The sequence below is a fragment of the Jaculus jaculus genome, chromosome 4, assembly GCF_020740685.1.
Source record: "Jaculus jaculus isolate mJacJac1 chromosome 4, mJacJac1.mat.Y.cur, whole genome shotgun sequence".
Classification (NCBI taxonomy): Eukaryota; Metazoa; Chordata; class Mammalia; order Rodentia; family Dipodidae; genus Jaculus; species Jaculus jaculus.
This window is the reverse complement of record NC_059105.1, coordinates 92,063,039-92,076,958: the sequence shown is the minus strand read 5'-3', so window position 1 is coordinate 92,076,958 and position 13,920 is coordinate 92,063,039. Positions and strand designations below refer to the sequence as shown.

General features: G+C 36.2%; 1 protein-coding gene across 4 annotated transcripts in view; it reads left to right on the top strand.

Moving 5' to 3' along the window:
* The window catches only part of Mbd5 (methyl-CpG binding domain protein 5), a 73,124-nt gene that overhangs the window by 17,871 nt on the left and 41,333 nt on the right, over nt 1–13,920 (top strand). For all 4 annotated transcript variants that reach the window (XM_004651826.3, XM_045148098.1, XM_004651825.3 and 1 more), the window contains exon 5: nt 1,603–3,738. In XM_004651826.3, the coding sequence (XP_004651883.1) occupies nt 1,603–3,738 (2,136 nt within the window). The remainder of the gene's footprint in view (nt 1–1,602; nt 3,739–13,920) is intronic.

Below are 13,920 nucleotides of genomic sequence, written 5' to 3'. Positions count from 1 at the left end.
CTTAGAAGTTTATATGATTTAACCTGTATACTGTCTTGCAAGTAGTAGAAGTATATTCATCTTAAAAGTGTAATTATCCTTTTAAGTATATATGCCTCTGATTGCAAATGGGTCTAACTGCTAATATGCTTTAAGTCTCAAAGTGGGCCTGAAAAATATACAGTGTGATTCGTGCTGCTTTCCTCTCCAGTGCTTTAGTAGACTCATTGGCATTTTCTCAGAGAGCCCAGCTGGAACCTAGCATTCTTTTCAGTACCACTCTGGATACAGCCACCACAAATTGATGGGAATTGCAATATGAAACCAGTATTATTTGCTATCTCTGTATTAGAAGGCACAACTTCATAAAATACTTAAACATCCTTAGGGGGCTTAAAAAAAAAAAACTTAAGCCCAAGATTCTGACATGATAGAATGAAAATTCTGTATGATGAGCCAACTTGCTTTTGTTACCTATATTCTGTCTGATCTCCAAAAGAACTGAAGGGATTCTGAAATGGGAGAGAAGGAGAAGTGTGGTACTGTCAAAAGAGAATACTCAACTGGAACTAGTATTAAAGGTTTTAGCACCCCAACTAAATTTTGCATGAGACGTCTGTACTAATAAAAGAATTGCAGCCTCTTACCTAAACTACCTAGCCAATCCAGCCAAAGCCAGCTTTATAATTAAGAAATTCTTTTAGAATGAGTAAGGATAAGCATGGTTACTATGATTACATTTATGCTTGTTATCACTGCTACTATAAAAGATTGGGAATCACATTCATTCAATTCACAGAAATAAAGATTCTTACAGTGAAAATGTGCGAATAAGGAAATGTACTGTAACTAACCTAAGAAAGTTTTAATAAGGTAACAGTGTTAAACCGTTAGAAGATAACACATTTTCTTGTAGAAATAGTAACTCATTTAAATAACATAGAATAGATGCCACACAGATTGATTTTTTTTAAGTCTTTCAAGTGAGTCTACACTTTTTCATTTTCTTTTTATAAATATTTTTTGTTCATTATTTACTTATTTATTTGAGAGTGACAGACAGAGAGAAAGACAGATAGAGGGAGAGAGAGAGAATGGGCACGCCAGGGCTTCCAGCCACTGCAAACGAACTCCAGACGCATGCGCCCCCTTGTGCTACTGGCTAACGTGGGACCTGGGGAACCGAGCCTCGAACCGGGGTCCTTAGGCTTCACAGGCAAGCGCTTAACCACTAAGCCATCTCTCCAGCACACAGATTGATTTTCTATTGCAATGTAACTGTGCTCTTAAAAACTTCAGATCCAACAAAATAGTAACATTACCATTTTTACCTGAGTTTCAGTCTTAATTTTGTGTATTCTAAATATTAGTATATTAGAATAATGTCAGTATATAATGATTTATATGCCCATGTTTTCCCAACAGATAAGAGGTAAGACCAACCAAGGATAAATAATGAACATAATACAACTTACAGACCTTTTTCCAATAGCATAGGCTCACATCTTTTGTTTACAAATTTGTATTCCCAGATGCCCTACTTGATTTCCTCATTTTCCTCCCTCCCTGCCAATAAAAAAAGAATTGAGACTCATAACAATTTTTTTTTCTCTTTCACATCAGATGCAACTCCTGTAGTACCTTCACGGGCAGCCACTCCAAGATCAGTAAGAACTAAATCTCATGAAGGAATTACAAATTCTGTAATGCCAGAATGTAAGAATCCTTTCAAGTTAATGATTGGGTCATCTAATGCCATTGGAAGGCTGTATGTACAAGACCTGCCAGGAAGCCAACAGCAAGAACTCCACCCTGTCTATCCCCGGCAGAGATTGGGCAGCAATGAGCATGGACAGAAATCTCCATTCCGTGGCAGCCATGGAGGCCTGCCCAGCCCAGCATCATCAGGTTCCCAGATCTATGGAGATGGCTCAATCTCTCCAAGGACTGATCCTCTTGGAAGCCCTGATGTCTTCACAAGAAATAATCCTGTTTTTCATGGAGCTCCCAATTCCAGCCCTATTCACCTGAATAGGACTCCTCTTTCTCCACCTTCAGTAATGCTACATGGTTCTCCTGTACAGTCATCCTGTGCAATGGCTGGAAGGACTAATATACCTCTTTCCCCAACCTTGACTACAAAGAGTCCAGTAATGAAAAAACCAATGTGTAATTTTTCAACTAACATGGAAATACCACGAGCAATGTACCACCACAAACCACCCCAAGTCCCACCTCCCCCTCCTCCACCTTCTTGTGCTCTTCAGAAAAAGCCATTAACATCTGAGAAAGATCCACTTGGCATTCTTGACCCTATTCCTAGTAAACCAGTGAATCAGAACCCTATTATCATTAATCCAACCAGTTTCCATTCAAATGTCCACTCTCAGGTACCTGTGATGAATGTAAGCATGCCTCCTGCTGTTGTTCCTTTGCCAAGTAATCTTCCTTTGCCAACTGTAAAACCTGGTCACATGAATCATGGGAGTCATGTACAAAGAGTTCAGCATTCAGCTTCAACCTCCCTGTCCCCTTCTCCAGTGACATCCCCAGTGCACATGATGGGGACTGGAATTGGAAGGATTGAGGCATCTCCCCAAAGATCACGCTCATCTTCCACATCTTCAGATCATGGAAATTTCATGATGCCACCTGTAGGACCCCAGGCCACTTGTAGTGGCATGAAAGTTCCACCCAGGTCACCAAGGTCAACAATAGGTTCCCCAAGGCCATCAATGCCATCAAGCCCTTCTACCAAGTCCGATGGACATCATCAGTACAAGGATATCCCTAACCCATTAATTGCTGGAATGAGTAATGTACTAAATCCCCCAAGCAGTGCAGCTTTTCCCACTGCACCTGCTGGAAATGGTTCTGTAAAGAGTCAGCCTGGTTTGCTGGGAATGCCTTTAAATCAGATCTTGAACCAGCACAATGCTGCCTCCTTTCCAGCAAGTAGTTTACTCTCAGCAGCAGCCAAAGCACAGCTAGCAAATCAAAACAAACTTGCTGGTAACAACAGTAGCAGCAGTAGCAATTCTGGAGCTGTTGCCAGTAGTGGCAACACCGAAGGACACAGCACTTTAAACACCATGTTCCCTCCTACTGCCAACATGCTTCTCCCAACAGGTGAAGGTCAAAGTGGTCGAGCAGCATTAAGAGATAAGCTGATGTCTCAGCAAAAAGACTCATTACGGAAAAGAAAACAGCCACCTTCCACAGTGTTGAGCTTGCTCAGACAGTCTCAAATGGATAGTTCTGCAGTTCCTAAACCTGGACCCGACATGCTAAGGAAGCAGGGTCAGGGTTCTTTTCCTATCAGTTCAATGTCTCAGTTACTGCAGTCTATGAGTTGTCAAAGCTCTCACTTGAGTAGCAATAGTACCCCAGGTTGTGGGGTCTCAAATACTGCTTTGCCTTGCTCTGCTAACCAGCTGCATTTTACAGATCCTAATATGAACTCCAGTGTTCTTCAGAATTCACTGACCCAGAACATACCTTTAAGAGGGGAAGCTGTGCACTGCCACAATGCAAACACTAACTTTGTTCACAGTAACAGTCCAGTCCCCAACCACCATCTTGCAGGTTTAATAAATCAGATTCAGGCTAGCGGGAACTGTGGGATGCTCAGTCAGTCGGGCATGGCTTTAGGAAACTCATTACATCCCAATCCACCTCAGCCAAGAATTTCAGCGTCCTCCACTCCAGTGATACCAAACAGCATTGTTAGCAGCTATAATCAAACAAGTTCTGAAGCAGGTATGGTCGTATTAGAAAAAAGTACCCAAAGGTACTAAACTTTTCTACATTTAAAAAAATATGTACCAAAATATTTATTATAAGAAATGTTCCTTTCCCCACTGTGAAGATTCTCTTCATTTCTTTAGTATTTATAATTTTATTTACAGATCTCTAGGGATTTGTCCATTGGAAAGAATACCAGTAAAGGGGATTACATAGGTTTCTGTTATTTGTTGTCCATCTGTGTCATACTAAATATGGTCTGACTTTCAATTGGTTCTATAACCATTTGACTACAAACTGCAAAAGCAAGTTTCCTGGTTTAAGGGGCATGTCTATGATCTATACCAGCCGAAAAGCCATTTCCCTCAGCTTTTGTCTGTATTCAGGTAAATGAGAAGGTCATCTTGAAAAACACAAAAGGGCAAAAAGAAATGGATGCTATTTTTCTTGCTGCTGAACAGAAAGAGATGAATGGATAGGAAAGGGTGACTGATGTTGTATGAAGCAGGAAGCTATCTTCTAATGTGTTCCTCATCTTAGTTTGCTCCTCTTTATTATTTGTTTGAGAAAATTCAAAAAATGCTTATTGGCTACTTCCTTTAAAAGATAATAATTTAAGTTTTCTAATAAAAAAGGCTTGAAAACCTGATTTCCAGAATTTTGCTCTTGAAATTGTTTAAATTTTCTTATAGAACTAAACCATGATTTTTGTGCATTGACTTTTAGGTTTTGAACTCAAACTTAGTTTAAATATTCATGTCTACTATTAATGTAGATAAATTTATTTTGAAGTAGACACATTAGAAAATGAAGCATGTTTTGTGCAATAAAACCCTCAAAATTGTTATAAAAAATGAACCGAAGTGCAAAAGAGGTAAATTCATTAAGACATTTGGAAAGTTTACCATAAACCACTAGAGAGAAAAATACTCAAAATTGACACTGAAGATTTCAGATTTATGGAGAAATGTCAGGGAGAAAATAAAAGATGATTTCAGGGACACTATAATTCATATAATTTGAAACCATCAGAATTTTAAAAGTAGATTGTTTGGGGCTGAGGATATAGCTCAGTGGTGGATCCTTTACCTACCATATACAGAGCCCTGAATTCAGTCACTAGCACCACAGTATAAATTGACAGAAATAGAATTGCTACTAGTAATGAGAAGATTGACCAAGGCTTTTACCAAGAAGTTATCATGTAGATATGTATAGGCTGTTACACCACTGTACTGGATGAGCTTTATAATCTACATGTCTATTGCTGATAGTAAAACCAAGGGTTCTCCTTCCTGGTGTTGCCAACTTATACCTGCCATGCTTCATAATTTGCCTTATGTGTTGTTTTGATGTCAGTATGTAATGAAATGCATCTATAAGCTTAGAAGATATTTGAAATGATTAGTGCCTTAATATTCTTAGTTTAAGGAATCTCAAGAAACTTTATGTTTCTGAGGGCAATTAAAGGATGCAAAAAGGGCTTCCAATTTTCACTGCCTTGTATGTCATTTTAGATAATATCACACAACAAATAAACACAAAGTTTAATCATATGCACTTAGAAGGTTAAAGCTACAGGAAGTCTTTTAACTGTTTTAAAATGTATAATATTTATTAGCACCACACCGTCAATCACTTTAGTGAAACATTTTAGTTTCATTATATAGTTTTGATACCCTTTACCTCTGTTTACATTATGTCAGGTCTAAGTTCATATATGCAAAGTATATATATTCAATAATGATATGTTTCAGTGCATTTAGGATGAAAAAATGCAAACGCTTATTTATATTGTTTCCTTTGTCAGATTTTTAGACTAATTTCAATGGTCTTGGTCACTTATTCTCTTCTTCCATTTATCTGTGTAAAACATATGACCTGGACTGCTAGTGCTGGGGGTATCAAAGCACATGAGTTAAGACTTTATCAATATAAGAAAAACTTTATCATTACAAGTAACTAAACAGAATAAGAGCAAGTATCTAGCAGTGTTGTAGATGTAACCAGTCATGTGTAAGCTAACATGAAGCATGTGCTTAATAAAAGTCAAGGTCAATGGTAATTTTGAGAATAGTGGATGTCATAAAATTAAATAATAATGGATGTACTTAGATCTCATTGCATCTGGTTATGAAACGGGATTGATCTATTAATGAACTCTTTTGATGAGGTAACTGTTAAGGAGGTCTTCAGTGCCATGTTTCTTTTTGCTTTCATTGAATTATGTCATCTAAATGTACTGTTGAAATTGCCTAGCTTAAATACCTGTTTACTTTGACATTTGTTCATTCATCATATAATCATTCAACAGTGAAGTTGGTCATTCAGAATGAGACAACAGAGGATAGTGACAACTATCCCTGTAAGAGTGAAGGAAGACACATTTTAGTTGAGTTGTTTTGTTTTTTGGTTGTTTAGTTTTGAGGCATGTTCTCACTACATAACCCAGGCTGGCCTGGACCTCATGATCCTCCTGCCTCAGGCTCCTGAGTGCTGGATTATAAGATGCACTACCACATTTTATTCTTAATGTGTTGCATATAGCTATCATGGAGTAATTACTATGTGCCAAATTGTTTTCCCGTATTATTCATAATCCATGCAGTTTTCTAGGGTTTAAGGTATTATCCTCATTGTATGGATGAGGAAATCAAACTTCCAAAATTCCAAGCATATGTAACTTAATCAAGATAAAACTGAGGTTTATCTGATATGAAATAATTTTCATCACATATATCTAAAATATTTATCTAAAACATTTAGTATCCAAAAGTGCTGTTTTCAATTTCAAAATTGTTTAAAGTGTTTAATAGAGCACAATTAAACACAATAATATATATGATAGACCCACATTTGTAAACATTTAATGTATATTTAGATTAAAGTCAATTTTTCGTCCTCTTTTTGGACTCTTATAGTATATAATAATTAGAATGTCTTGGTCAGAGCAGATGAAATGTTCAAAATATCAAGAAAACTGCACCTTACGTTTGAAACACATTTAGTGGCCTTTGTGTTAATTAACTGTCACCTGACTCAGTTAAGAATAAATTTTGTAGTGAGTGATATGACAGTTGGCCTTCAAAAGATGTGATTGTGCTGGTTATGTCTTTGCAAGCATGGCATCATGGTAACGATGACACACCTATAGGTAAGATGGTCCAGATTTTTTTTGCCAACAGAGCCTAAACACAGCTCAAATGACCTGCTCACCCCAGTGCCTTGCCATTGTCCTAAACAGCAATTCAGAAATACTACATGACACACAATTAGAAGAAGAAATGATTTTCTCTTGTCATTTTAAAGCGCTTGATTCAATAGGTAACTAATGTTCAAAATCTCTTTGAAAGAGCACTTTTCTGTCTTAGTCACAAATACTGATTTTTTTAAAGCCTGTGAATTCTTTGTGTTCACACTTAAAATGTGCTATAACTCAAGTATACAAATTGAAGGCAAAGATTGTAATAATCATATAAAAGATACTATATACTTAGAAAACATTTCTTAAACTTAAGATTACACAGTCTTTACTAATTCTGTTCATTTTTAAATTGTCTTTCCTCAAATGCTTCTGAATACTATGTATTAGAATATTTACAGGTGTCTAGTAGCTTTTTGAATATCAACTTGCAAAGCAAGCTTGGTTATTCCATTAAAATATTTACATCCTAGAAGTGCCACTTAGTGATGTTCTTCCCACGGTAAAGCAATGTTCCTGTGGACCTGGAAATCCATCAGTAGTGTGTATTTAAAACATGTTAAGTTTTTTAAAGAAGGACAAATTTAATTACCTCCTAATTTCCAGTATGATGAAATCATGAAAATATTTCACTATATTTTTCTACTCCTTTTTCTAATACAAAAATAAGACATTCAGCCAACTCTGTTAAGCATATGATATTATCCTCTGAGGGAAAAGAATATGAGCTTGTGACAGAAAAGAAAATAATGCATTGACTAATAAGAATAGAAATAAATCTGTAAATAAATATATGTTCATGAGTATATATATATATATATATATATATATATACGTATATATATATATATAATATATATGTATGTATGTATGTATGTATAGTTTTTAAGCTGCAAAAGAAAGTGTTTTCTTTCTGTCACAAAATATGTTTGAAACTCAGGATAGCCAATGAAATGGTAGGTACGAGACAATAAAATAGAGAAACCACAAAAGAACACTTTGAGTAAAAGACTACAAAGTACTGAGTTTGGTAGTTTTGCTCCATGTGTTTACTTATTCTTAGAACATATCACTGAAGAAAACAAAGAGAAATTATCATCCCCTGCATTTCCTAAATGATGTGACAGGTGCAGAAAGATTAAAAATGAAAAGACTACAGAGCAGACAGTACTAAGCCACCCTCTTGATGTAGGAGGTTTGTGCAGATATTGCAATACCACCCTCTTAGGATGTGGGAGGTTTATGTAGACTAAAGGAAACAGAGGCTCGCTGGAAGTTGTAACCACATTACTTAAAGTTGCTAGTGAAAGTACTTCTATCCGAATTTTTTAAAACATAGAGTTTTATCCTCTTATGATGCACAGGGTATATAGATCAAAATTGTCCTTTGTTCCTGTTATATAAACAAACAGTAAAACTTTATAAAATTATGGACTGGTGATTAAAAGTATGTCTATACTTTCAGTTAAATTTTTGCAAAATGAGCTGTTGTTTCTTTGCTGTATGATATTTTTATTATAGACAATGTCTTGCTCTCTAAGGTCTCCTAATGGGGCTACAATATTTGTTTACATATTCCAGGTTTAATGTTTCATTGTATACAATGAAGTTAAAGTATATTTGACTTTAGACACTGAGTCTATGTAATCAAGAATGATAACAGAACTCAGAGTGATATATGTTTGCTGATTAAATGATCTATTTTGTACCTTGGAAAAAATAAATGGTCCCAGTGTACAAGTTGGGAGAACTTTATTCCACTATAATACATTAAGTTCACTTATACAATCACCATAAATTTTTCTGTTCTCTAGGAAATGCCTGAATTGTATAAACTAGAAGCACATAGTCCAAAAGGATTTAAGCAGTTTTGAAAGTATCCACATTCAACTCTCCCAAATTTTACTCATAAAAAAAGAGTTATAGGGGCTGGCAAAATGGCTCAGTGGGTAAAGTGAGGACCTGAGTTTGGTCCCACTCCTCATGTAAAGTACCCATTGTGGTGGTATGTGACTTTAATCCTGGTGCTAGGAGACTGAAACAGGGAATCTCTAGGGACCTCTAGCTGGCAAGTCTTGAAGCAGAATTGGTAAACTCCAAGCTCAGTAAGAGACCCTGTATCAAAGAATAAGGTGGAAAGTAATTTAGGAAGACATCTGACACTGTCCTCTGTTGCCCACACACACATGCAAACATAGCCATAAACATATGGACATGTATGCATGCATGCACACTACATGAAAATGTTTTGAAATATCCCTATAGTCTTCAAAATGGATTTCATTTCCACATGCATGTAGTACTAAATAATTCAAACCTGTAAAATTCTCACACTCTAGGAAATTAACATTAATGCCAGCCAAGCAATGAGTAAACTAAAAATTTATTGTTCATTATGATTTCAAATTCAAAATAAAAACTCACCTTTTACAGATCAGAAGTGAAACTAGACAACAAAAGTCTTAAGGAGTTGCTAAAGGACTCCTGAGGTTGGAAGTAGTCCAGGGAAGCTTAGAGTATCTATTCAGGCCCCACGGGCACAGATGTAAGAGAGCACTTATCACAGATACCCATGAGCAGGGCGTCTATGCTGCACAACTCCCTAGGGACCCTTTTTCTACCACAATTTAACAAGCATTCCTTCAGCACAACGCCACAGACCATCCCCTGGAGAATAACAGTTCTGAGACCTGATCCTAAATTGGTGTTTTTCAACTCTTTTTATAAAACTTTTCCCACATTAAGAAACTCGCTAGCATAAAAAACCACTAGAAAATTTTTTTCCTTTTAAATTTTATCTATTAACAATTTTTATACATGTTTATAATGTATTTATCTCACAATCCCCTCCCATTACCTTCTCTTTCCCACCTCCTCATCAACCTCCAACTGAAGTCCATTTTCCTACTAACTAGTCCCTTTTCTACTATGCTGTCCTTTTCTAACTTGCGTGTGCAAGATCTACTGAATTTAATTAAGGTTGCTTGTATGAGTATGGGTGTAGGGGGAGATGCAATTTACCAGAGAGCTCATATAACTTATCAGTGTCTACATCACTGAAGAAAATTAGTCATATTGTTAATTTTTTATTTATTTTTTTTATAAAAAGATTGTACTCTTGGACCCACTCACCCCTGCCCCACTTTTGCTGAGGGTCCTCTTCAAGGGGTTATTGGTCATTGTGGAGAACAAGAGGCCTCAGTCAGTCTCTGGGGGGAGGGAGCACAGTGTTGACATTTAAATATATAATAAGTTTTAGTAAGAAAGACTACATATTGTGTACTTTGGCATTTGCAATCTCAATCTTTCTTATCTCATCCTGTTTTGCCTAATTTTTTCATCATAGTCATGACACATAAAATTATTTCAACACCCACTTACAATTCATGACCAAGCACTTATGTATATAAGCTATCAGGAACAGTTTCCATTCTAGGAATTTAACACAAAATACCTGAGCCATACAGTAGCCTATTTTTCCTTTCTGTTTTACTTGTTTAAAAACACTGGTTGTAGCAAGTTAAATTGATTTTTGCAGCCCACCAATATGTCACAATAGTGTTAGACTTCATGAAGTAATTAATTCAGCATTTATTATGCACCTGGGATATTGTAGTCAGTCTTAGCACTACAAATAAAATAGAACCTAATGGGATACAAAGTTGACTACATTTATTACAAATTCAGCACGCTGTTCATTAAATAAGGTAAAACTATCACTTGTGATATTGATGAAGCATTTCAGCTCATCTCCACACAAATATTAAGAAAAACATGATGAAAAAGACATTTATTTGCCTAATAGAAAAGAGCTTTGTTTGATCTGATACTTGTAAAGTCTCTTAAAATTAATTCCAGTAGATTCCAAGGTATTTCTGTGTTGAGGTAATGAATATGATCAGTCACAAAAAAAAAAAAAAAAAAACTTTCCTGATTTTCATTCCTTTACCACCATCAGACTGACCTAGACATAGACGTAACTCATAGACGTCCACCATATCCCTTTCTGCTTTCCTTTCTCGTCTCTAGCAGCTTGTCCTGCTACTCTCTTTTCCCATCCAACTCGCCTTCTTTGTGCTTTTGTGTTGGGTGCTTTTCTCCCTTCATTGTGGAGAACAAAATAGCCACTGGTCCTTAGCTAGAGCTTCCTTTCAATTGCGTAGAAAGAAATGCTAAGAATTTGTATCAGAATTCAAAGCAAAAACTAGAAGTTAATATATTTTTGTAAATGTACACTATCATATCCTATTACCAAAGTTTTAAAGTACTAATAAAGTCTTGTTGGAATACTTGGATTTCTTACAAAAGTCATCTTTTAATTTATTATGCTATTTGTATTAAATCAGACCTTTAATAATGAGGAAATTTCAGTATTTCAATGGGATTAAAAAGTAAAATATAGGCTGGGCATGGTGGCACATGCCTTTAATCTCAACACTCAGGAGGCAGAGGTAGGAGGTTTGCTGTGAGTGAGAGGCCAACCTGAGACTACAGACTGCATTCCAGGTTGTCATGGGCTAGGAAAACAAAATAATAAAGTAAAATGTATTGTACTCAATACTATGTTTTATCTCCAAAGGGTCTATTTTTATTAAGGATTACCACTAACCCTGTGTACAATGAAAGTACACTTAGCAAAGCAAATTATAAAGTTTCAATGCTGATGATATATTTTTGAGACTTACTTATATTCTTAAATTTTATGGATAAATTCTCGATTTGGCCACATTAATTTTTTTTTTTTTTTTTTTTTTTTTTTTTTTTTTTTTTTTTTGGTTTTTCAAGGTAGGGTCTCATTCTAGCCCAGGCTGACCTGGAATTCATTATGTAGTCTCAGAGTGGTCTCGAACTCATGGCTATCCTTTTACCTCTGCCTCTTGAGTGCTGTGCTGGGATTAAAGGCATGCACCACCCCTAACCTGGCTACATTAATTTTGAAAAATCCTTACCCATAGTATTGTGTTTATTCAAAATTGGAGATTAAAGTAAAGTGATGACATTTTTAAACTTCATTAGTCTTCTAGGTATAGGCTTTTTGGTCCTTTTTGTACATATAAGATGTGTACCAATATCAACATTTAAGAGTGAGCCATGTAAGAATTTAGCATGATATGGACTGACTTCTCAAGGAATGCTGGTGCTCCAAGAGGCAAATTGAAACTAAAGCAAATAAAAACATGTCCACAACTTAATAGTAAGAAATAGCCTTCAAAAACCCTTTCAGAAATTTTGCTGATGCTATTTCTGTATACACACCCTTGTACATTCACATCGGAGTTGTGTGTGCCCTAAAATGTTTTTATGCAGAAGTCTACCCACTAAGCAAGGTAGCAGGGTCATTTCCTTGTTGATCCAGACCCTCTCAATCTTGTAGGGGGAGACTTGTGGTTTTACAACAGCTAAGTTTATTTGAGCAGCTTTCTTACCAGTTCTTCTCTCCTAGTCTGAAAGCAACACAAGGAGAAAGAAACTGCCAGTTCATGGTGCCTGTGGTGAAATCATCTTTTTCTGATTAAAGGACTTCAACCTCCTAACTTGTTCAAGTATCCTGGTTGCCTTTTGATTATTTAACTGCAAATGTTTAATGAATAATTTACTCTTTAAATAACTTTAACTGTCCCTTTTGTTAGATCAAGATTAAGCATCTTGACTGGGAAAAAAAAAAACACTTTCTTCAAGTATTTCAATGTAATATAAAATTTTTATGCAGAACTATGCAATGGGTTCGCCACATAGTGCCTTTTTATGGTTAGTGGTTCAGAAATAAGACATCTCCATGATTCACTCCAGCTATAACAATTTATATAAATTCACATTCTACTTTGACTGACTCCAGACATTAATGCATGACTTTAAGAACTCAGAACTTTGGGAAGGGCCTTTCCCACTGTGAAGTAACTTTTGTACATTTTATAATTTTCATAAATGTTTACAATACATTTTCATAAATGTGTATGTTTTATTATAAGGCTCTTGTTACTTTCTTTTATCTCTTGTTTCTCTTTCACTGAATCACTCTTGCCAGCTAGTCTATGAGGTGATTTTTTTGGGGGGGTGGGTGGTTGGGAGGGTTAGTGTTTTGAGGTAGGGTCTCACTCTAACCCAGGCTGACCTGGAACTATGTAGTCTCAGAGTGGCCTCAAATTCACAGAAATCCTCCTACTTCTGTCTACTAAGTGCTGGGATTAAAGGTATGCACCACCAGTGCCCTGCTGATTTTTTACTTTTTAAAATACTTGGGAGCATTCTAAAGTAACTTGTCATCTTTTAACCATCTCCTGTCCAATGTCCTTATTTCCTCACACTGAACTAGTACATTGGAGAGTTTTCATTTCATTCATATCCACCCGCACCACATCAAGTTTTCTTATTTCATGAAGTTGAATGCAAAGTTCATCTCAGTGAATTCATTCAACACACACATTGAATATCAACCATATGATAGATTGTGTTAGTTTTTGGAAATATAGAGGGAAGTAAGTAAGTGGCTCTTGCCTTTAATGAATTCAAATTGTTCCCTGCTTGTTTAAAGTGAAAAGTTTTTAAAATATTTTTATTCATTTGTAAGGAGAGACAAAGAAGGAAAAAAGGAAAGACAGAGTGGGGCATGCCAGGACATCTTGCTGCTGCCAGCAAACACCAGAGGTATGCATCGCTTTGTGCCTCTGGCTTTATGTGGGTACTGGGGAATCAAGCCCAGGCTGTCATGCTTTGCAAGCAAGCACCTTAACTGTGGAGACATCTCTCCATCTCTAAGTGATAAGTTTAACCATGACAGGGAGCCAGAGATTGTAAGCCATACGCATATTTTCAGTCATATTTCTTTGTTTTAGGGAAACACACAATTTTATTCCCCTCCATGAACCTTATTATCTCCTATTTTTAAAAATTACTTATTTCTGGGCTGGAGAGATGGCTTAATGGTTAAGGCACTTGCCTGCAAAGCCAAAGGACCTTGGCTCGATTCCCTGGGACCCACATAAGTCAGTTGCACA